The following is a 25362-nucleotide window of genomic DNA, read 5'->3' on the forward strand; positions in this document are numbered from 1 at the left end:
GGCATAGTTTTAAGTGCTTTACATGTGTTATCATATTTAACCTTCACAATAACCTGTGAGGTAAATCCTGATATTATTCCCATTTTACAGATGAGGAAATTGAAAGGTGGATAAGCCTAAGGTCCCACAAATAATGAGAAGCAGAGCTGGGAATTCTACCCAGTTTTACTTCAGCAACCCTGCTTTTAACCACTAGAAATTGGATGAGAAATTGGCTTAAATGAAGTAGTTGAGTAGAGTTTATTTTCCCCACAGCAAAACTTATTTTATTCTGTAAATCTGAAGTCCAGGTGTAAGAGCCAAAGAGATTTTGACCAATTTTCAAATCACTCCCATTGCATTCTGTGGAGAAAGATAAACCCAATGGGCTTTATTTAGGACAGCAGATCCTATTAGTAGGTGCCTAAACATCGCAATGATACCTTAATTGCTAATGGCCATTATTGATTGAGCACTTACTTTGCATATTTAATCTTCATGTAGATACTTTGAAGTAGCTACTATCATGAAACTTATTTTATATATGAGGGAACTGAGGCTCAAGAGGTTAGTAACTTGCCACAGAGTTGGGATTCCAGCCCAGATCTACTGCCTCTAAGGCCCAGGTTGGAACTAACCTTTGGCAGATTGGTGCCATTCCCTCTCCAGCTGGGCTCCTTGAGTTACCCCCTTCCCAGCCAGTTTCCCAGAGCTCTGCACTCTTCCCTCCTTTCTCTGCCCCCATTTATGTTAAAGAAGAGATTGTGCAGGTTGTACCAGAAAGGGCTTCCTGGAGAACATGGAGAGTACTGCCTGGATTTGCATTTTGTTGTACGAAATGCCCTGCTTGCAACATCAATAAGTTGTTCTGTTTTATAAGTTTTATTAATTAGATAAGTGTCTGGTCTGCTGTCTTGGAGTTGTTAATCTGACATTATGACTCTGAGTACCTCTGCTAGGAATTACTTTCTAAAAAGTTTTTAGAGCCTTGCAATGCTGAGCAAAGCCATCTTTCCACCTCCTGGGGAGGGAGAGAGAGCTTGTTTCTTCACCAGGAATTCAGTAACAGGAACTGCAATGGATACTTGAGTAGTAGTATTGCTGTGCCTATTAATTTTCATTCCTTCTTCCCCTAAGCTGGCCCCTGTGAGCTGAATCAAATATGGTCCGGTCCCCAGAGGTTCTTCCTGTATTACATCTGGTCCTGCAGTGGGGTTGTTTGTAACTTCCCACTGTCTAACCTGGCCCATTTATAGAACTGCCTTTGGGGACCCTCTTTGATGTGGATATAATGGAGCATATGAGCTTCTTGGCTTTGGTCTTCATTACTATGGCAGAATCTCAATGCATCTACTGGCAATCTACCTTTCCCACCTCCTTCTGTAATGTGAGAGGTGGGCCTTCCATGTGTAACTTTTGGTGCATAGTATATGTGACTAGTAACCCCAGTGCTGGGCTGTGTCCCTGATTATCTCTGTGGCCTCTTCTAAGCACACTGCATCATCACACATGGCCACACGAAAGGGGCCAATGGGTAACACAAGCCCTTTGCCCTTGTTCCTGCAACCAGAAATGAAAGTTCCCCTTCAGTTTTATCTGAATGTGTTCTATGATTTCTTCTTTTAATTGAAGTGGCTTCAATTAAAGTTTCAATTAGAGGTTTCCCTCTTTGCAGAATCTTCCTTATTATTAGTTTGCTGTCATTTTTGATATCCCTTTCCTAGAATGCCCTTCTCTGCCTTGTCCATCTACTGGACCCCTATCCACCTTCACCACTCAGCTCCGGGTCTGCTGAGAGCCATGGAAGTAGGGGAACGGACCCTCCCCTGTGCTCTTATAGTATAGCAGTCTCTTCTATCTCTTGTGGTGTGAAGTAACACATGGTTTTATATTTGTCTGTTTGCATACCTGCCCCAACCTCAGACTGCAACCTCCCTGAAAGGAGAGATTGGACCTATTTTACCTCTGTATTTCCAGTATCCAGTACCATACCTGGCACAAAATAGGTGCCCACTTAAATTTTGTTGCATATATGAATGAATGCTTGAATGAATGCTATCTAAAAGCTGGTGGAGGGAGGCTGTGATTCATAGCAAGGAACTCCACTATTTGTTCCCCTTACAAGAAGGGAGATGGGAGTAGAACTTGCATTATTCTGGAACAGAGTCCCAGCTCTGTGGATTTTGATCACTGAAAAAATACAAATACACCATAATGCCAAAACCTGTATCTTGGGGAAGGGCTTTTTTGGTTAATAAAATGTTCTGGGCAGCTGAGGGTTAGGCAAAAAAAATAAATCATTGTTCCTTACCCTTTTTGGTTCTTTCAGTTCTTTCTAGAATACTTGAGTCTGCTTTTCTACCTTAGTGAATCAATTCTGGGGTCCATCTTTGAATTTGTGTTACCAAGTAGGGAACCTATGCCTCTCAGGATCCCTTGAAATTCTGTCCCCCAAACTCGGTTGCAGGGTAAGGTGCAGTATTTTTACCACCCCACCCCCACATCCACCCAAAGACAAGCCCACAGGCCCTTTGAGGTTTGCAACTTTACTGGTACTCACCTCCAGGAAACAGAGAAGGTATCCCAACTAGCAACATGGGGAGATGCAGAGTGTTTGGGTGCTAATTCATGCCCTCTGAGATACTAGCTCGGCACCTGTTTTTTCCCTTGGCTTTTATTCCTAGGGGGAGGGTTCACCAACCTTGCTCTCTTTTTTTTCCGATTCCATAGAATCTTCCCTTTTCTTTAGGAAAGATCCTATAATTCTTTGCTCCCTCTCGACAGGAAGATGCAGTTGGACAGAATTAAAGGTGTCTTGTTGTCCTGAGGCTGTATTTGGCATCTCTGGAAACTCCAGATGGGGTGACATGAGTTTACCAGGCCTCTGCTCCCATGTCTGTTGTTGAGTTGCTTTTCAACCTGATTTCTACCCTGCTCCATCCCCATACTCCTGGATGGACAGTTTGGAGATGGTGCACTTGGCACAAGCTGAGGGTAGCTCCTGTTTGAACTTTCACAGAAGGTTAGCCTAGCCCATGCTGGGCATGGTGCCTGGGCTTCAAATACCACTTGCATCATCTCAGGCAAGGAGTGAGCAGATGGGCATATAGGCAAAGCAGCAGGATAGGTGTGCCTTTCTCTGTTCAGCTATGACTAGACTGGCCTGCCTGTCTCTTCATAAGCTCCCCAAGGGGACACTGGGAAGAGGACCTTATGTCTTAGCAGAGCCAGCTATGAGAAAAGAGAGCAAGAAAAAGGTTTACTTACTATCTCCCTGGGTCAACTCTAGCCTCTTGCTTTCCAGATAACCCCTCTCTAGCACATCCTCCCCTACTCAGGCTATCATCTTCATGCCTCCTGCCATAGCCCCCTGCTCCCCTTCTATCTCTGGCCCTGTTCTCAGTGCCCTCCCTCTGTACTTGCCCAAATCTGGCCCCTTCTGTAGTACCCAGCTGCAGTCCTCCTCTAGAAAGCCTTCCCATGCTGCTTCTGGAAGTCAGCAGAGAGTGGACAAAGGTGAAGTAAATAACTTCGAAGGTCCCTGCCAACTCCGAGATTCTCTAGATGTTTTACCAGAGTCAGGGGGCATCCCAGGCTGATGGTCCAGACCCATTGATGTCTGGTAGCCTCACAGAGAGGAGGGAGACAACACAGCCAGCTAGCTAAGTAGGCTCTCATTTGTCTTCAGGAAGCTTTGCCTAGAGTCCTGTGTAGCCAGTGCCTGCCAAGCAGCCCCCAGAGGGTTGCTATTTGGGCCCTGGGTCTTTGGCTGCTGGAAGCAGTTACTTGTTGGGATGTTCCCAGCAGCTCCTCCCACACCTGCTCCTCTTACCTATCCTCCAAGCCTTGTTTACAGTTCATCCCTTGGCAGACTAGAAGCTAGGATACAAGAGGAGAGAGAGAGATCTTGGTGGCCAGGGACCCTCTCCTGGCTTAGCATTTTGTGCTGGAGCTCTGCAACCTAACCTGGCCTTAGAGAGATATGTTCACTGAAGAGAAGAATTCAGGCCTGCTGCTCCCTTCCCTGCCAACTCTTTTCCCATAATGACCATTCCCTCTCATCTTCGAGAGTACTCTCCTCTTTTGTTTTCTCCTTTTGATCTTTCATAAGAAAAATATAGCCTCTGGTGGCTGGAGGATTGGCCTAAGTTTGGACAGTGGTCTGGGTCTCTTCCTCAAGTTGTTTAAGATTTGCCCCTTGCTCACCACATCCCCATCTGTGAAATAAGGAGGGTACTGTAATGCTGCCAGTATGGTATGCCATAATTGCGGTGCCCCTCTCCCAAAAGCTTAATTATTGCAAGTCCTATACCAGAAGGCTCTCTTTACCATGTGGCACTTTCCCAGTAGCAGAAACCTGAGGGGAGAAGAAGTTGGGCACAAGGGCATTTCGAAAGTAGGAGAGTCAAGGGAATGAACCCCCAAAAGGCTAATGCAAACCGGAGTTGGTGAGCATAGGTTCTCTGTTGGACTTCCCTTTCTCAAACCTGTCCTTTCTCCTTTAGTGTCTCCGAGGTCCTCCTCTTGTCTGGTTTTGCCTCTTCTGTCTGATTTTCTCTGCTTCACCTCGCCCCTCCCTCTTGGCTCTGTCTGGCCCCTTTTCCTGCTCAGCTGTCATCCCTTCCATTCCTCCTGTCTCCCCTTCTGTCTCAGTGAATCTCTGTTTGCCTTCCTCAGAAATGCTTGTTGTGGTATGTGGAAGCTGGATGTTGGGGTGCCCAGAGCTCTTTGAAATGACATGACAACTCCTTCAAGCTTTCGTAAATATGTCATTGCTCTAGTTGCCCTTCACTGCCAGTGACAGGTGAGTGGGGGCAAAAATGTAAGGATCTCCACACTAACTCTGCCATAGCTCAGCATCAGCAACTTTAGACCTTGTGACCCACCATGCCATATGACATCAGCCTCACATCTGGCATGGTCCTCACATCTGTCACCAGGCTGGCAGCCCAAGCAGGGAGTGTTTAGGAGCATGTCTGGGCATATTAGACAATGTGTCTGAGTCTATTGGATGTGTAGTCCCTGCAGGGAGAAGTCAGGAGGGGAGGGAGTGGCTGCCAAGCAGTTTCACTTCGGTGTCCTCTCATTCTTTTGGAAGTATCATGGGGATTCGTCTTTTGGGAGGTGACTTCAGGCTCCCAGGTATTTGTGGAAGGACAAATGACATTGGTCTCTCTACTTGCTCTCTTGTGACTTGCTAGAACAGGTAACAGGTGTCTCCGTTCAAGCCCACTGGAGAAAAGCATCTGTTTGGGCAACCCGAAAATGAATCCAGATACCAGCCAGTTTTCCAGAAGATGCCTCTCCAAGCTCAGCTGAGGAGAAAATTTCAGGGCCATGAAGACCTGGAGGGAAAGAGGGAGGTAGCCATAGGAAAGTAACCAGATTGTCTACCCAGAGACAACCTAGAGACTTGCAGGAGTGCAGAGTCATCCTACCCGCCCCCCTCAGCCACTGGCAATTCTGAAACAAAAGTTGTTTTCCCTTTAAAGAAACAGTTCTTCCCTGAGAAGGAATAGCTGTTACATTTCTCACCCCAATATCCCTGAAAGGACTGGAGCCATTCTGGTTCCCATTTCTTCTTAGATTGCAGCCTCTCTTTTACTCTTTTTTTCCACTCCATTCTCTCTCAATGTTTTTGTCTTTGGCCAGAGATGTTGAGGAGATTTTCCCACTGACCAGACTAAACATCGGAAACCCATCTTTCACGGACTAAGACGGAACAAATAGGTTTTTGATAATGAATTTCATAGAATGGCCAGAAGATTCTAATCTGTACATCTCAAAATGACTTCTGTCCGTGCATCCATTGAGCTATTTAGAAAATATTTATTAAGCACTTAGTATGAACAAGGTACTATACTAGATGGTGGAGAGATGCTGTTGAACAAAAGAGACATACTCAATACTCTTATGAGGTTTACAGCCAAATAATCACATAAATGAATATACAATTATAGACCATGGTGATTATCATGAAGGAAACAAACAAGTTACAGTAATAAGGATAACTAGGGCAGAATTCTCAAGGAAGATCTATGTGAAGTGATGATATTTAAGTAGAGACCTGAAAGATGAAAATCATCTACATGAAGAATGTTGAAAGAGGTTTCTAGGAAAAAGGAAATAGCAAGTGAGAAGTCTCTGCGGTGGCAAAGAACTTGATGTGTTCAGAAGCTGAAAGGAGGCCAGTGGGACTAGATTGTTCTAGGCAAAAGTAAGAGTAGCATAAGAGGGGTTTGGTGAAGAAGGCAGGAGGGGATCACACAGGGCTTTGTAGGCCATGGAAAAGGAGTTTGGATGTTATTCATTTGCAGTGGGAAATATCCACAGGGTTTGAAGCAGAAGTGACAGGGATCTGATTTGGACTTCTGCAATATCTGTAGAGACGAGACTCAGAAGGGGACAACAGTGGTTACAGGCAGACCAGAAAGAAGGCTACTGCAGCAATCTAGGGGATAAATCATGGTGGCTTGAACTGGGTGATAGCCGTGGAGGTTGAGAATGTTGATCAGATTCTGAAGGTGGGGAGTGAGGGAAAGGGAGAGACAGGACTTGAGAATAACTCTGAGGTTTTTGGCTTGAGTCATTTAAGAGGTGATGGTGCCATGTACTGAGAAGAGGGAGGTTGCAGGAGACCTAGGCTTCAGGGGGGAAATCAAGAGTTCAGTTTTGGAGATGTCAAGTTTGAGATTCCTGTAAGACATAAAAGTGGAGATGTCAGAATAGATAGTTGTAATATAGGAGTTTCAGAGCTCACAGTAAAGGTGTGGGAAGAATGCATATTTGAGAGTGTCTGCATATAGATTACATTTAAAGACAAGGGAGTAATGAGATCACCTGGGAAAGAGTAGAGAGAGAAGAGAAGGCCTGGTACTGAGTAGGGAAGACCTGTAGTATCTAGTGATTTAAGTAGAAGAGGAGAAGCCACAAAGGAGACTGAGAAAAACTGGGCAGAGAAGCAGTCGGAGAGTCAGGAGATAGTAACAGAAGCCAAGAAAAGTGAGCATTTCAAGGAGGAGGGTGTGGTCAGCTCTGTCTAAAGCTGATGAGAAGTTGAATAAGATGAGAACTGAGAGATAATCTTGATGATCATTGGTGACCTTAACAAGAATGACTCTGCAGAGTGATAGATGTGGAAGCCAGATTACAGTGGTGTGAGGAACAAGTAGGGGATGAAATGGAGACAATATATGTAGAAAACTCTTGAGCAATTTTGCTGTGAAGGGGGTCAGGACAGTGGATTGTGGAATAGATGGAAGTGTTTTGTTTGCTTTCTTAAGGATGATGATTTCCATTAGTATGCTAGCACAATTCTGGAGAGATGGAGAGATCGATGACTTAGAGAAGAGTGAATGCCAAAAGGAGCAAAATCCTTGAGAAGGTGGGAGAAGATGGTACTAGTGCATAAATGAATAGATCTGTCATTGATAGAAGAGAAGAAATGTCCTCCATTTTTAACAAGAGAGAAAAAGGAATTGTTGGTACAGATGTAGACAGGATGGAGTGTAGATTTGGTGATGGTCAGATGAGGGAGCTCTCATTTGATGGCTCTGTTTTTTCAATAACATGGGAAAATGTCATCAGCTGAGATTTATTGAGACAAGTGGGAAAGTGAAAAAGATCAAGGATTGATGAGGAGCTATGAAACAGGCATCCTAGAGAGTCTGAAAGTGGTAGCAAGACAGTGCTGAGAGCCCATACCAGGTTTGACATCATGAATATAAAGTGAAAGCCATCTACCCAGTTGTAAGCTTTTTCTCTAGCTGCCTTCACCTACTCAGATGCAGGCCTGGAGAATGCATATGGTAGAGTTCATCAAATAATGAAGATTTGTAAGAATATAGCAGAGGAAGAGGAAGTGAGTTGAGATGTTTGCAAGAGAATGATCGTAATGATAGATCAGGAGCTCTAATCTGGGCATAAAGGGAAGAGAAGGAGCTTGAAGGAGAGTAAAAAGGTGAATAATTAGGGGCAAATGCTTAGGGAAAACCTCTCTGGGGAGGTGAGACCTGAGGAATGAAGAGTCAACTCTGAAAATGATAGAAGAAATGATTTCCAGGAAAAGGGAATACTGGCAGGAAGTGAATATGTGATCATGATATGTCCTGACAACTCCTGCAATGATTGTCCTTATAAAAATAAACTGGTAGGATAGATGATGAAGTAGAGTGGGATGTTGGTGAGGAAATTGAGAGGTGGTGCAATATCTGATGATGGCCCAAAGTCTTGGTTTGACGATGGAGTAAGTAACTGAGCAAAGTGGAAGAAGCAGTTATTGGAGGCTTCCTTATCACCATATGGATGTTGAATTCACCAACAATGATATCAAAAGTTGGAGAGGGCACACCAGTTTGAATGGCTATTATAAAAAAAAAAGAAAGAAAATAGAAAACAATAGCAAGTCTTAGCGAGGACATGGAAAAATCAGAACCCTTGTATGTTGTGGTTAAGAATGTAAAATGGTGGAGCCACTGTAGAAAAGAAAATAGTGATTCCTCAAAAAATTAAATATAGGAATACCATATGATCCAACAATTCCACTCTTTGGTATATAACTAAAAGAAGTGAAGCGGGAACTGGAACAAATCTTTGTATACCCATGTTCATAGCAGCATTATTCACAATAGCTGAAAGGTGGAAATAACTCAAGTGTCCTCTGGCAGGTGGCTAAAATGTGGTACATATATACAATGGAATATTATTCAGATTTAAAAAGGAAGGGAATTCTGACATATGCTTACAACATGGGTGAACCAACCTTAAGGACATTATGCTGAGTGAAATAAGCTAGTCAGAAAGAACAAATAGTATATGTTTCATTTATATAAGTTCTTAGAATGGTCAAATTCATAGAGACAGAAAGTAGAATGGTGATTGCTAGGGACTGAGTGGAGAGGAGAAAGGGGAGTTAGTGTTTAATGGGTACAGAGTTTCAGTTTGGGATCATGAAAAAGTTCTAGAGATGGATGGTGGTAGTGTTTGCACAACAATGCGAATATTCTTATTGCCACTGAACTGCATACTTAAAAGTGATTAAAATGGTGAGTATTGTGTTAAATAAAATAAGAAGAGTTGGCATATAGCGGAGGATCCCATGTCACTAGGAACCAAAGTCCTCAGTGAATGCGAGGACTACTTGAGAAATTGTAAATAACAAGGAAGGAGGAAGAGGGATCGAAGTGGGTGGCAGGTATGTTCCTCAGAGGGACAGAGTTTTTTTTTTTGCAGAATGAAAGAGTAATAGCCTGGAGAAGGCACAACAGCAAGGAGAGACACCTACTCTGCCTATAGGTCCTGAAGGTCTTGAGATTTGACAGGGAGAAAAATAAAAACAGCTTCCACTTGAGAAGGCTAGTGGGGAAGTCATGTCCTCAAGGAATAAAACAGGCCTCCATTAGGAAAGAAAGTGAAGGGTACTCTCAGAGAATAAATTAAGGATATAAGGGAGTTTGCTGTTGACTGAGAGTTCTAGAGGGCACAGTGGAAGGGTTTGAAGAGAAGAGAAGGGTGCCATTAGGGTATGAACACACTACTGTAGGCATGAGAGTCTGGGCTCTAAGGGATGACCAGAGGCGAGTAGACTTCTTTCTGATGGTGACTGAAGTTAACAGACATGTGAACTGAGTCTTCTGTATAGGAGAGTGGGCTTTGAAGCATGTAAAAAGTCCTTCCTGGGGCTTGAGTCTCCAATATGTGTCCTCTGGTATGGTGCCTCAAGGGAGGCCGCTCTAATATACAGTACTGGGGAGGCCCTCATTTTACTTGCAAAGGAGCTGAATCCTCCTACTGGACCTATTCATCCCCTGCTGGGAAACTTCTTAGTCCAAGAAGTTGGCAAAAATTGGGTAGGGAAATTGGCTCTGAAGTTGGCCAGACTTGGGTTAACATGGTGGTTCTACCACAGTGTATATAGATGTGTGTCCTAGAGCAAGTTACTTAATACTGTTCCCAAACCTCAGTTTCCTTATCTGTAAAATGACAATACCTCCTCATGGGTTATTGGGAGGCTGGAGTGAGGTAGTATGTGGATAGTACCTGGTGCATAATGATTCTTCAAAAAATAGCAGCTATTGTTTTCTGCCACATCTTCTCTTTCAGCATCTTCCTTGCCTTCCTCCCAGATGTTGTGAGTTCCCAGGCTGTCCTTTTACTGGCCAAACTTTTCAGGAGGGCTAAGGAGTGCCCCATCTTCCAGATCTTTCTCTCTTTTCCCTAATGCAACCTTACCTGTCTTATTTTATATCCATTTAGAGCCCTCCATATTCTCTCCTAGGTTAAATCTGATTCACCCAGTATGACCTCTGCATGAATTTATGTCCTTTCTCCAAGATAGCATTTGCATTTTAATGGGACCTACAATGCCCTAACCCAACAGAATAAAAAAAGCACCTCAGTCCTCTTACCTGACTGTAGCCCTCTCATTGTCTGAGGATAGTGTTCTTTTAAGTGCTTACTTCTCTTAGTATGTCTGTAGAACAACAGCATGGGCACCACCCTGGAATTTCTTAGAATCTCAGACCTTACTCCAGACGTACTGTATCAGAATCATTCTAGCAATACCCTCTGGTGATTTGTATGCACATTCAAGTTTGAGCAGCAGAAATGAGGGCTCTTTCACAGAAGGAAGGGTTTGTGTTCAAGCTCCGTATAAGACAGCTCCCAGAGCAGCTAGTTCAGAGCTCTGGTGATGGGGCTCCCATCCCTGCCATCAGGAGAAGATGGTATCTCCTGGGGTTCCACCTGCCAAGCTGGATCCTTGGAGCTTCCAGGAGAATCAGCTCTTGTGATTGGAATTAGAGGACTAACTGGCCCCACGTGGCTCCAGATCCTGCCAGTTGTGAGGGGAGTAACAAGATTCCCCAAGGAGCAACAAGACTCCCCAGGGAGCCAACCAAATGTAAAGAGAAAGGAGCCAAAGGCAAGGAGGGACGGAAAACTGAAAGCTGATGCCTGAGAGTCTAAGCTGTTAATATTTCTGTCTTCCTGCCCAAAAGTGCAAGAGAGAGAGCATTAGCTTAGGATCAATCCATCTTCTCAGTTCACTTGTCTTTTAGCCATGTCCTGCCTAGCAACAGTTGTCAGCACGAGCTCCAGCTACCAGTCCCTCTTTGCACATCTAGAGTGGGGTGGGAATCAGTTTAGTTACAGAAGAACTGGAGTCAGGGTTTCCACAGGGAGCCAGGTTGACTGATAGTTGGGTCAGAGAATACAAGGGTACAGAGTACATTGTGGGTCGGCCTCTTAAAGGCAAGGAGTTGATGGAGGAAGGGCCTGGGTTATGTGAAGCGGATGAAGTTTATCTTCAGCTGTCTTTCTCTGCCTCTCTGGCCTCCCCAAATAATGCTACTAGTAATATTACTACGTCTGCATCTGCATGATATATCTAACCTTCCAAAGTGCTTCTGTAGCCGTGATCTCATTTTATTCTTCCAACAGCTCTTGAGTGAACAGAATTGGAAACAGGTTCATTAGGATGTGGGCTGGTCATCCAGGCCTGGCTGAGACTCACAATGCTGCTGGCCACAGGATTTGGCCAGCCCTGTGATGGAGACTCAATAACCAGAGGATCCAGGCCCCTGAGTGGGTGGGTATAGTTGGGGGTGCCAGGATTGTGGGCTCTTTGTCAGATAGGTTTGGTTCCAGCTGGGCTGCTAATGTGCCTCACCTCTTTGAGTCATTTCTTCCTGCCTACCTTGGGAGCTGGGATGGAATAGGAGCAGGACAATTAGAGATTGTGAAAGAGATAATGGATGTGAAAGCACCTTTTCTCAAATGAGGTAATAGGTGTAAAAATGAAAAATAAACATGGCTATAAGTGTTATGTTGTTATTGTTAGGCAAAAGAAAAGGCTAGTCTTTTCCCCTGGTCACTGACCAGAGGGGCAAGCCTGGTACACGGTGATGGGACACCTTTGGGGGCATTTGGTAAGAAGGGAACAGAGTGAAGACATTGTATACTTTGGGACAGACAACAGAAGAAAATAGCAGTTCCCAGAAACAATATTGAGCTAGGTTGGGGAGACCATAAGATTTGGCTGCTTCTTAATTTTGTTCAGGGTTGCCCTGTTTGAAGGGACCAGAAGCCAAACATCTTTCAAAGTCAAATTGCCTATTTTCCCCAGGAGGGAAGTCGCATGACCCATTGAAGGTTGAGCTCCTGTCATCCATCACTGCTTGCCTTCAGTGTCATTCCCAAGTCTTCAGACACTTGGCAGATTTCAGAAGAACTGAGCTGTAGACACAGAAAGATACAAACCCCAGGAGGAAAGGGACAATTTCCTTTTGCACTATAAAATGGCCTTCTGGTCTGTTAATGGGGGTGTTTCTTTTCTGACCACAGATTCATCAGAAGGCCTAGGTAGTGTGAGGAAAGGGCTGCTTGCAGAATTTTGGGAGGATCTAGTTAGGGACAGTTTGTCTAACTCAGGAACGAGCCAGGGGTAAATATGCTCCAGTCACACCTGGAAATATGCCTATGGATGTGAGAAAAATAACTGGGTCCCCTGTGGGAAGATGGGGGCTGCCCATGCACAGAGCTTGGCTTCTTGTCTCTTTTCATCATGCCCTGCCTGTTCCATGAGTTCTCCCTAGTTCCACTAGCTCCTTCTCTGAACACACAACTTGGACCTTAATGATAGACTTCATATGTTATTCTCAGTTACCACTCTAATTTTCTTGTTCAGTGTACATTTGTCTCCTGCCCCACAACTAGACTAGAAACTCTTTGATGGCAGAGTTCTGTAAGTTCTCTTATGTCCCCTGGAACCCTGACTCTGAGTAGGCATTCAATAAATACTTGTTGATGGATAAACATGAGTCAAAACAGTAAAGCAGAATGCTTGTGTCACAAAAGGCTCTTAGCTTGTCTCTCATCAACATTGGTGGTACCTAAAGACCAAGTGATGACTGAAGTGTCCCCATATTCAGAAAAAGAAAAAGGTGGTAAAACTGAGTCTGCAGTGGCCAGGGGGCCCTGAGCTCAGGATAGTATACAGAGCACTCCTACATATGCCTGGATCTTACTTGCTGGTGTCTCTGCTCCCTATACCACAGTCTTCACGGCCCCACAGGCTCTCATCCTTCAACCTGCCCTGACTCGTGTCCATGTTGGAAATGAGTTGGTGTCATGCCAAGAAGAAGCCCTTTTCATGTCAATAAGGTGGGATAACAGGAGGCAAAAGGCACATTTCAAAAGCAGCCCCAGGGATAAGGAAAGACGACAGCTGCAGGAAGTTGTTCTCTGGCTCCCTTCAAGGCCAAGCTCCTGCTTGCCACCAGGAGCAGAAATGAGAGAGGCGCAAGCCTGAGGCCACTGTCACCAAATCCCTGTTCTGGGAGGGTGCCTATCCAGGACACTGGCCAGCCATGTTCCAGCTTCTAAGTGACTTTCTGTTGAAAAGTAACCATTTGTCTTAGCAATGTGGGAGGGAAGGAACCAGTTTCTGAATTCTCCTTCAGAAGGCTTGACCTTATCCTGGCAGCCCCTTTTGCCTCCCTAAGGGGTGACAGACAAACACCAAGCCAGCTTGTGTGCAGCTAGAGTTGATGTGGCTGAATTCAAATCAGCCATGGTCTATCTTTCTTCCCGAGTTCTACAAGAGAGACAAGCCCAGAACTATGAATTTCTCTTTTATACAATTATTGTAAATCTTCCCCCATGAATAGTCCTAAAGTTCTTCTCTAATTCCTGAATTTGTGTCCTGATAAATGACCTAATTGCCTGAAACAATTTGCTACTGAGGAATTTGGTATCCTTAACTAGTCATCAATCATTCTCATAGTGTCAGACCTCCCATTTCTTTTACAAACTTTATACTAGTTTGATTAATTAGTTCCTGGCCCTCTGTATCTTGTTCAGAAGGGCTCTGCCTGTAACCTTAATTTTCAAGAAAACACACACTGAGACCAGGGGACTCAACTTGGGTATTAGGCCAGGAAGCCAAAGGGTAGAGTAGTGAGGGAGCTCAGGCTCTGGGTCTCTTGGCTCTGTTGCCCTCTCTTCCACTTCTACCTACCATACTCTATCCATTAGCCATTTATTGCCCTCTTTACCTCCTTCTCTTGTCCCTGGCATCTAATGCCCTCACCACTCAGGACTCTTCATTCAAATACTGTGCTTGGGCCCATCCTTGCCTGCAGTATGCCTCAGCTTGGTCCTTGCTGTGAAACCTTTATAAAGTCCTTGTGCAATTCCTAAGCTTCAGTGACATAAGTTGTGGGCATCGGAAGAGCCATCTGTAATCTCTCCCGAGTATTGGGGCAGCAATTTCTCTTCTCCCAGAGTTCATCAGGGGTTCAGGTCTGCTGATAGCCACAAGACACAACTCCCCTTCTTGCCCACAGGAGCCATTTTCCAGTTGCCCTATTAACTGAAATAAGCTGGCATTATGTACAGTTGTGTAAAGCAATGACCCTCAACATCAGCCCATTTGTTTATATATGCCATCTAAATCGTTTATTGCTATATATGACCTAAGGGATATTAAAGTTTAAAGTTGCACAAAGACTTCATGAAAGTGTTCCACATTTGGAAACAACTTCACATTTCTTCCTGATTTACTTGTCTGTTTTGTAGTTCCTTCTTTCAAGGTTTTGATTTCTCTTAGGGACCTAATAGCCAGTTCAGTGGTTGCTACCAATTAACTTTAAAAGTAACACACTTGCATTTAGGTTCCTTCTAGAGTCCCAATATCTTGAGGAAAAGACTAACCCTAATGTCAGGCTTTGTGGTACCAGCTTCCTCTGTTGGCTCTGGCCCTATAGATGAGTGGCTTCTCTTTTCTAGAGTCCTTTTCCTCCAATCTGAAATAGGAGACAGTCACCACCTCTGCTGGTTGCAGAAGTGTGTGAACTCCCAGGTGCCATGGCCAGCACCCTAATTGGTGTCCCTCCCAGCTGGTTCTGAGGCTTAGTTGCCTTTGCATCTTTTTTTGCTCCCATCTTCCCCTTCTCCCAGTAATGTGATGCAGGAAGAGAGCACAAATGATATGGAATGTGAGCAGCTGCCAGCAGAGACTCTGCAACAAGTGACCATTCACCGAGACCCTATATATGGCTTTGGCTTCGTGGCTGGCAGTGAGAGGCCTGTGGTGGTGCGATCTGTGAGGCCAGGTAGGTGTCCCACAGGGTGTTTCCCTGGCCCTGGCTCCTAACCCCCAATGCCCACTCATCTTAAAGAGCAGAGCTCCTGAGTACACTGTGTTCTGAAGGAATTCATGGAGAGTGATTGAAGACTTGCCAACCAATCACTGTGTGATGGAGCTGTTCTTTTGAGACTAATTAGCATGGACAATCGAGGCTGCATGGAGCCCTAGGCTAAGGCTGCAGCTGATGGTTTGGTAGGGTCTGCATCTTAGTAAAGCTTCCCTTTGCATAGAACCTTCATAGAAGAGCCATATTGCCTTGGATGAGATATTTAATTTCAATTCAACAAGTATTTATAGATTGCCTACTCTAAGCCCAGCAAGGTTGTAGGGAAGTACAAGACACAGTTTCCATCCCCAAGAATTTAATCATCAGGCTGTGGAGACTAGTACATACTCATGAGAAAGGTCAGCCATTGAAGACTGGAATCAGTATACAGACCATATATTGGAGATGAGGGGAGTGGAGAATGAAATCTCTGAATGCCATAGTGGCAATAAGAATAGCTACCATTGATTAAGCACCTACTGTGTGCTTTACATCATCTTGTTTAATCTGCATAGTCAGCCCTGCAAGGCAAGTAATATCATTCTCATTTTACAAATAAGGAAAGAAAATGAGAAGTGACTTGTCCAGAGACACTCAGCTAGAAAGCAGCAGAGCCAGGATTTGCACCTGAGCCTGTCTGATGCCATGTGGAGAAGTGGGGCTTAAATGGGGCCATGTGGGATGGAACAAGCGGAAGTCCCACCTGAACTGTGTAACATGCCATCATGAATGAAACGGGAAATGGCCAAAGCACTGTTTTGTTCCAAATCTGCTAGACATTGACAGAAAAAAAAACAGAAAGCAGCTTTATTCTTAATTTGCTGGGCCTGAGGCTTTAGATGTTTACAACAGTTTCTCACTCAGTAAAGAGCAGCCAGAGTACAAACTGGCCTAGCAGAAGTTTCATGAATTTTGCAACCCTCAAAGGAAAAGAAAAGGATTTTTGTAAGTTCTCTCTTCAACTAGAGGAAATAGAGAAAAAAATTCAGTATAGGAGTTTGTGGCTGACCTAAGTTAGTCATGCAGTTTTGGAAACTGGTTTTGAGTCTCTGATCACAGGTCAAATTTGTCCTCTGTAAGAGGAACCAGATAAAAAAGTTAGTAACAGACCACGAGGAACCCCTTCTTTCATTTCAAAGGAGATAGAATTCACAGGGTAGAAGGAAGCCCTCAGGCTAGATCAGGGTGTCAGCTTCAAGTGGTATAATGAAGAGGAAAAGTTGGAGGAGTGGAGAGAATGAAAGCTACAGGCAAGGGCCACAGAAAGTCATGGGGCTGGCAGGCCCAGCCCTACAAAGAATTGGGCTGATCCTCAGAGCTGCTTCTGGCCCAGGTGGTTCCCAATGGCAGAAGACTTGTTTGGTTCTGTATTTGAGACCGTAAAAAAAGACAAGGAATATCCTGGAGAAGAACGATTATGGTTGAACATGCCAATAAACCATTCTGTGAAAACAGTGGTAAATTGATGCTACCTATCACTGTGATCAGAGAGTTGATTTCCATGTGAACAGTTTTCATTAAAAAGAAGGAAAGGAAAAAAAGGAGGGAGGGAGAGAATAGGTAGAGTGGCCTCCAACTGAAAGATTGGTATTTTTGGTAGAGGTAGACAGAAGGTTGAAATTAGTTGAAGAAACTGTCCCTTGGAGGACATAATAACTACCATTTATCAAATTCTTACTGACATCAATCAACAGTTTTAAGTGCTGTACATTCATCATCTCATTTTTCCTCCCAACATTCATATGTTTAGATCTTTGTATTTTCCCATTTTGCTGATGAGGAAAGAGAGACTCAGCGAGGTTAAATGTCTCGTCCAAGGTCATAGAGATCAGGTCTGGCTGGCTGCAAAGAGTGGACTATTCTCCACCACACTCTCTACTCCTGAAGACGCTGTGCTGTTGAGAGGATTTGCTGATTTGGTTGAGGGCCACTGCAATTGGAGTGGTAAACCCTGCTGACTGAGCCAGCACAGATACCCTCAGCAGACAGGCCCCATGCTTCAGAGCCATTGAGCTGTGTGCTCAAGCAACATAATTGCTTGGTTTTTGTTCATGTTTGGGGAATCTGCACAACACACTTCTTTCTAGAGAGAGGGAGCAGTCGGGATCTGGTACTTTAAAGCAGACACAAATAAGAGTCCAAGGAGATGTGAGCTTGGGACATGTCATTAAACATTTTGGGGTTGAGTGAGGCTGATTCTGACTTCTCATTCTTCTTGAATCTCTGAAAAGCTTTTCCCCAGGAAGATCTTTGCAAAACGCCAGAGGCAGCACTACCTGTTCTCCTCTATCCCCACCCTCTACCTCAACCAAGAAGGTACATCCCTCAAACAGGTCTGCTTTCTTAACCTCACCAGTAAAGATGGGAAGGAGAGAAAGCAAATTTCCAACTGCCCATAATTTAGGGTCTGTGCCTTTTTCCCTTCACTTATGGGAAAAGAGCATCCCTCAGAGCTGAAAGAAAATAAATCCTTCAGGTCTTTAGTTGATCCCCCTGGCCCCAGGCAAGTGAATGCCTAAATCGTTCCAGAGCAGTAAGTATGAATAATGTTCAAGCAAGAAGATTCCTACCGTCACCTGTACCACCTCCAGTAATCTGGAAGTCATTCCTTGGGCCTGAGTGGATGCCACCTGGTGAAATGAAAGTCTGTGTTCCTCTTCATAACCAAACCAGAAGAACACTCATTAACCTCATCTGAGGCCTTTGCTACCACAGCACTCCCAGCTGAAGAAGGTCCACTCTATTCTCTTTATTCAGTCCTCTACCCTCCATCTGTTACAGGCAGCAATGACACAGAACCCCCACCACTGGAACCACACAGCCTGCACCATCTCCTGTAGGCCTCAGCATCTGCTTCAGTTCCCTCAAATACTGGTGACTCCTGCTCAGACCTGCACTTTCCCAGCAGTTGGCCCAAGCCCTCACGCTTCTCTCCTCTCCTCTGCAGGAGGCCCCTCTGAGGACAAGCTCCTGGCTGGTGACCAGATTGTGGCTATTAATGAGGAGGACGTGAGTGAAGCCCCCAGGGAGAGGTTCATAGAACTCATCAGGTAACAGGGGCCTTCTGGGCCTTGGCAGGAGCTGAGCACTGTCCCCTGCCCTGCCTCACTAGTGGCATAGGGCTACCACAATCCTCCCTGGCTCTGATAAAGAAGCCCTCCCAGGAACAGCAGCCCTAGCCAGTGCTTCTGGCTATGCAGGACTTCAGTGGCCAGCCCTTCTGGAGCCCCAGTGGTCCTCACACACTCTGGCTTAGCCTTCTCTGGGATGTGAGCAAACACAAAGAACAGCCTCCTGCAAGAGCTCACCTCACTCCCTCCACCCAGCTTCTTCCCTCATTCGAGTCCCTTGGTTTTTAACTTACTGTGCAGTGGGACAGACCAGGTGACCAATGAGAACCAAACATGCCATTAAAAGAACACTCTGAGATAAGCACAGTATGAGGAAGACATTGTTCCCCCCGCCCCATGCCCAACAAGAAAAACAAGAAGAAGAAAATCCAGATCCCTGGCCAATGGGTTGAGGAAGGGAACCTGCTATTGTGTATTTTGCTCACAGTGTATGCTACCTCTTCATGTCCTGCATGGATGGAAGTAGATGAGAGGAGTGTTAGGACCACCACCATCTGTACATGGGAATAACTACAACGATTTCCCCCTCTTACCCCTATGTAAACCAAGCTACTAGCTACCACACACATACCATACACACACATACCATGAATACCACATACCACACACAGCACACACACCACACCATCACATAGTACACACACACCACACAGATTCACACCATGCCATCATATACCACACACACACACCATGCACACCACATACTACACATACACACACACACCATTCCACTACATGTCACATACCACACACATGCACACTGCGCACAACACACACCCTGCACATACATATACCATGCCACCATACACCACACACCCCACACACCATACACTACACACGTTCCATACACATGTGTGCAACATGCTTACACACACACATACACCATGCACACTCCCCTACCTCACACTGCACCACATGCATACATACATACCACCCACACACCCTCTTGCACTGACTTGTTAATAAAGAATGAGAGGATAGAGGTGAAGGTTCTAAATTCCTTGGGCTAACCTCAGTTTTGGAAACCTTGGCTATCTCCCCCAAAATGGAACCATGTTCTCTCTGTCGTTCTCTGCCTCATGTAGTCTGTTCCATCTCTGCCACCATCTCTTTCAAACACTGTTGGTTCAGAGTGTTTTCAACTGATTCATCTTTCTTGTTCTCCCAAAGCCCACTTGCTCCCAACCCCCTGCCTCCACTTCAAAGGCAGGCTTAGCACTGTGTGTATGGAACAGCACCCTCTCTCTAGCTCTGGAGGGGTTTGGAATGCTCTCTCCCGAAGTCTAGAGCAGGTTTTCCTTGACATGCTCCACCTCAAGCTCAATATCTTGGAATGTGTCTGGTCCCTTATGACCTTTAGTTTGTCTCTACTGCAAGTTCTTTCTCTAACTCTACCACCACACCAGTATGAGGTGAGTTCTCTCAACTCCATCCGGGCATGTTGTGGTTCTTTCAGCCCCAGCCCCTCAGAAGTTTTTGCTTTGCTTCCAGTGGTAATCTTTGCACCCTGGAACAAGGTAGCCCAATTTTTTGAGGGAGTCCAGAACTCCTTCAGGGTCAAAACGGAGCTCACTCATTTGATAACCTCAGGGGTTAGTGGATCATTCATTCATTCTTTCATTCATTCAAGAAATACTTATTATTATCTACTGTGCATCAGATACTGTTCTAGGCACTGAATATACAGGAGTGAATAAGGCAGACCAAAAACTTCTGCATTGGAGTTTACATTCTAGTGGAAGGAGACACAATATAAGCAATAAACATGATAAGTAATCATGCAGTATACTAGAAGTCGATGGATGTTATCGAAGAATAGAAAGTGGATCAGGATAAAGAAGGTCAAGAGTGCTGGGCACAGGGGTGCATAATGCAACTTTAAATAGCATGGTCAGTGTCAGCATCATTGAGAAGGTGACATTTGAAGAAAGACAAAGGAGGTGAGGTTGTTGGAGAAAGAAAGAAGAGCAAGGGAAAAGGCCCTAAGACAGGAATGTGTATGGCACGTTTGGAGAATAGGAGAGAAGCCAGTGTGTGGAGTAGGGTAAGGGAGCGGTAGAGTTGTAGCCACTATAAGAACTTTGGCTTTGTTTTACATGAAATGGGGAGACATGATAGGGGCCAGAGCAGAGATTTACATAATCTGACTTACACTATGCCCCCTCCCTGTTCAAGAGACAGGTTTTCCTGTGGTGTTTTTCCTGGAACACAACTTTCTTCTCCTGGGAGCTTCCCAGACCCGGGAGCTGATTCATCTCTGAACTTTGCCATGTTGAATATGGGTAATGTCCCAAGTCCTTAAGCAGGGGACCTTGGCCTTGTCTGCTTCCTCTTGAATGACCAGAACCAAGGGCAAGTTGACTCTGCTTCTTGAATACCTTTGTCCCAAGAAATATTTTTAAAAGGCCAGCAAGGAAAAGGGACACTCCTTCAAGGCAAAATATTTCCAGTACTTTCAGTTCTTTAAAAGTGTTATCTATTCCTGGGAGAAAATGTTTATACCTCCCATCCTGTTTGTTCATTGGCATAATTCTTGTCAGAAGAGTCTCAAATTCTTCATCCTTTGGAATATTTGCTATCTGGAGAGTCTTGGCTTCCATCTGTGGCTCCCTGGCACTCATATTTTGGTCCTTCAATTAAAACAAAACTGCTGTGTATGAGTCATGATGACCAAATGACCTCCTTTGGGTTTTTCCTTTGAATTTTCCCTTTTGTTAAGTATCAAAATGCCAATAATCATGGTACATGGTTCCCAAGACTCTGACTGTGTGCCCTTTGAGTTCCATAATTCAGGTTCTTAGTTTTCCTTGAAAATTTTCTAGTCTACAGATAAAATCGTTCCTAAGGTTTGGGGATTTCTATAGGGAATATGAGAAGTAAGATAAAAAGAAGACCTGAAAAATTATAACCTCAGAGATAACGGTAATATCATCTTCAGATGCCTTTGTGGACCTATACAGATGGCTTATGTTGGCTACTACAAGTGATGGGAGGCAAGGCACCCATGCAGATACTCAGATTGCCCTCTATACTAATCCATATACCTGAATGCAGCCCACAGGAAAATTCTGGTGTTCCTTCTTGTGCTAGATGAATACCTAGTGCATGATACACTACTCTCCTGTTCCCTCTTCTCTCTGTAGGACCGCTAAGGAATTCATCGTTCTTACAGTTCTGCACACTCATCAGGTGAGTTAGCCTCTTTGCCATCTGCCTTTCCTCCTGACTGAGACAAGAGGACCTCATATCAGAAAGTGACAGTGATGGGAGAGAGGGTGGGAGGAGAGACTAGGACCAACATTTTGTTAGCCAAGGATTTCAGAGTGAACTTAAAGCATACCTTCTGAACATCTTGTCTCCTCTCATATCCAAGGCTTGAGGATTTTTAAGGGCTATACAGTGCTATATTCTGTCCTGTGCCCTCTGCTTAACCCCACTCAAGCTTGCCACTGCCACAGCTCCAGACATACTTTCTACATCTTTTTTGCTGGGCCCCATCAAAATTTATCTGTCTAGTGTCTAACTCCCATAAAGTCCTTGCAAATGGTGGGTGCTACTCTTACTTATTCATTCATATAAGTATTTACTAAATGGCCTGCAATGTATGAGATCCAACACTGGTGGGGAAGGATTTAACATAAAGTTGCTGGGGAGGCATAGTTAGACAAACAGGTTGACATTTGTCCTGGTTCGGTCATTGACTGGCTGTGTGACCAGTTAATCGTTCAGTTACTTTTTTTGAACCTGTTTCCTCTTCTGTAAATTGAGGGTTTAGACTAGAACAGTATTTCCCAAACTTGCCTGATCATAGTCCCCAGGACTACTTATTAAAAGTAAAAATCCCTGGACCCTCTCCTCAAGAGTTGGATTCAGAAGGCTCAGTGTCCATTACTAGGTTGTATACTTATAGTAATTTTTACTCAAATATACAAATCCAGGTACAAAACTTTCATGTACAAAATTTGAGCTCTCCTTCCATCTCCAGCCTGGTTGTCCCTCCCCCGTGTCCCCAACACTCCCCTGTACCAGCACTGATGTCCCACCACCATCTCAAAGCCACAGGGAGGTCACATCTGTTGGGGTGGGGAGCATGATATCAAGGGAGTCTTCATGGATGAAGATGCGCCTGAGCTGGACCTTCAAGGATGGGGCAGGATTTCCCAGGCAGAGATGGACTAAAAGATTTCCCAGAAAGATATGACATTTCTGTGCAAAGCCAGAGACAGTGCACAGGTGCAAGTTAGGGGGACAAGGTTTAACTCGAACTCTGGCACTAGCTATCTCTCTCCATGACCCCTAGCTTTCTTCTATGTCGGTATGAAGCACACACGCATGTCTGCTTCCTCTAGCTTGTTTCTCTCTCTCTCTCTCTCTCTCTCTCTCTCTCTCTCTCTCTCTCTCTCTCTCTCTCTCTCTCTCTCTCTCTCTCTCTCTCTCTCTCTCTCACACACACACACACACACACACACACACACACATTTCCTGGCAGCTAGACCTTTCTCAATCACAGTTATCCTCATTCTCCTCTGTCTCTGGGCAGGGAAATCCTGCTCTTCAGTGGGTGTTATCAATAGGTCCCTCCCTCCCCACCTTACTGCACATATGCAATTGCCTAGTGGGCAGTGGGAAGTTGGTCCCCACTCCTCAATCTTCTGCCATGAAAATTGCTACCACTTCTCCCCTGAAAATATGCTTGTTGTGTGGTTAGAATGAACTGTTCTGATCAGAGACCCATTGCAAGTTACTATGTTAGTCAGGTCTCCTCAAATATCACCCCCTTGTAGAAGCCTTTGTTGACTACCCTTTCTATGACAGCATCTGCCTGTTACTATCTCCTGATACTTCTTAATTTTCCATCATAACTGAAATATTATATATTTTTAACTTTTTTAAAAGTAATTGTAGAATCACAGGAAGTTGCAAAGCTAGTGGAGACATCCTTGTGTACCCTTAACCCTATGGCTATATCTTACATAACTACAGTACAATATCGAAACTAAGCCAAAGCCCAGATAGCAACACAATGTGTAGTTATGGTTCAATGTCAGTCTGTCACATGTGTAGGTTCGTGTATCAACACAGTCAAGACACTGGTCAGTTATTTAACTAAAAAGAGCTCTCGTGTTGCCCTTTTATATGTACACCCACCTCCTCCCCACCCTCCAATTTTTGTCAACCACTAATCTGTTCTACAGTTTCTGTAATTTCATCATTTCAAGAATATTATATAAATGGAATAATATAGTATGTAACCTTTTGGGATTTGCTTTTTTTTCACTCAGCATAATACCCTTGAGATTCACCCAAATCGTTGCATGTATTATTAATTATTCCCTTTTTTTTTTTTTTTTTGCTGAGTAGTATTCCATGGTATTCCATACTGTGGATGTACCACAGTTTGTTTAGTCATCCACCCATTAAAGGACTTCTGGGTTGTTTCCAGGTGTGAATAAAGCTGCTAGAAACATTCCTGTGCACGGTTTTTGTCAACACAAGTTCTCATTTCTCTGGGACAAATGCCCAAAAATGCCATTGTATATTTAGTTTATTAAAGGAACTGCCAGACTATTTTCCAGAGTGGCTGTCGCATTTTGCATTCCCATGAAATGTTATATTTGAATGTATTTATTGTCTTTCTCCCTTATTCGAATTTCAGCTCCACTTGGGGAGAGACAGTTGTTGTGTTCATTGCTGTATCCTCAGTGCCTGGAACGGCACCTGGTACAGAGTAGATACTCAATAAATATTTATTGAAGCAATGAAAGAAATCCAACTTCTAGCCATTACAGCAACCTGAACTAAACTAAATTCGAGTGTCCATCTTTGTCCCAACTCTCATCCCAGTGCCTCCAACACCCCTTTGCCCCCCAGTTCTGATGCCCCCACTGTCCCATCCAATGGCCTTTGTGCTATGGCCAGGCTACTTTACTTCTCCTTATACATTTCTTAGTCCTTACTGCCCTTCAGATTTCTGTCTCTGTACTAGTCCACATCTCTTCTAATAGGTGGCTATTTCTTTAAAGACTTGGCTTGGGACTCATGTCTTCCAAGCAACTCTGCCTGACCAACCTCAGTGAGAATTTCTAATTAATTAATTCTTCATCAAACATTTACTGGCTGCTTACTATTCCAGGTGCTCTTCCAGGCTGGGAATATAGCAGTGCATGGGACAGACAGGGTTCTGCCCTCAGAGGGCTTACATTCTAGTCCTTAGCTTTATCTTCTCTAAAGCCATGGAACATAGAAATTGGGGAACATGTACACACAGGGATGATAGTCAAAACAATTAGCAACCTGTACAATAGGACCATCCGATCAGAATATAAGCCAACCATAGGCACTGGAGCAGTCTTGGAGGCCTCCTGACTGCCATATGTTAACTCTTCAGCTGATTGTTTATATATAGAAGTCTCAGGGGAGATGCCATGTGGCACTCAGGAAGCTTAGGGCAGTAGCCACTTACTAATCAGTATGAAAGAATCCCTCAATATTTTACAACAGGTGAGGCCATACCAGTGCATCCCGACTGAATGTCAACCTTGCATACATGTAGAGTTGATTCTCATTATTTACAAATTCACCTATTTCCTAAAATGGACTTGTAACTACAAAATTAATACTCACAATGCTTTCCTGGTCATTTGTGGACATGTGCAGAGAATGAAAATTTTGAGTTTTCCAATGCACATGTTCCCAGCTGAGGTCAAACAAGGCAACATACTCTGTCTTTTTGTTTCAGCTGTCATACAGAGATAACCAAAGGTTAGCGATGGTAGAGGGCAGTGCAGTGTAGTGCAAGAAGCTCTGGCACTAAAGACAGTTGGATGGGATTTGAATCCCAACTCTGGCAGCTTCAGGCAAATCACGTAATACTTTAGAACCTTGTTTTCTCCTGGTGAAATACAGAAAATAGAATCTACCAGGATGAGCAGCTTTTAGAATTATAATCTATGTGAGATACAGATACACACACACACACACACACACACACTTCCCCTAGGAACAACTGTTTAGTATTCATTAGTTCAGTTTTCAAGGTGACTATAGATCATAACTAC

At 44.3% G+C, this 25362-nt stretch overlaps 1 protein-coding gene across 7 annotated transcripts in view; it reads left to right on the plus strand.

Moving 5' to 3' along the window:
- The window catches only part of FRMPD3 (FERM and PDZ domain containing 3), a 130330-nt gene that overhangs the window by 55285 nt on the left and 49683 nt on the right, over positions 1-25362 (plus strand). For 2 of the 7 annotated variants that reach the window (XM_036226675.1, XM_036226671.1), the window contains 2 exons: positions 18121-18223; positions 21448-21493. The exons of 1 other annotated variant lie outside the window; for it this stretch is intronic. Coding sequence is in view for 3 of the 6 variants with exons in the window: in XM_036226671.1 (XP_036082564.1) it covers positions 18121-18223; positions 21448-21493 (149 nt within the window). In the remaining 3 variants the exon portion in view is untranslated. Of the gene's footprint in view, positions 1-14937; positions 15093-18117; positions 18224-21447; positions 21494-25362 lie in introns of those variants that run through there. 4 more of the 7 variants (XM_036226669.1, XM_036226672.1, XM_036226678.1 and 1 more) reach the window with 4 other exon arrangements.

Source organism: Rousettus aegyptiacus, unplaced genomic scaffold (assembly GCF_014176215.1).
Source record: "Rousettus aegyptiacus isolate mRouAeg1 unplaced genomic scaffold, mRouAeg1.p scaffold_m13_p_9, whole genome shotgun sequence".
NCBI lineage: Eukaryota > Metazoa > Chordata > Mammalia > Chiroptera > Pteropodidae > Rousettus > Rousettus aegyptiacus.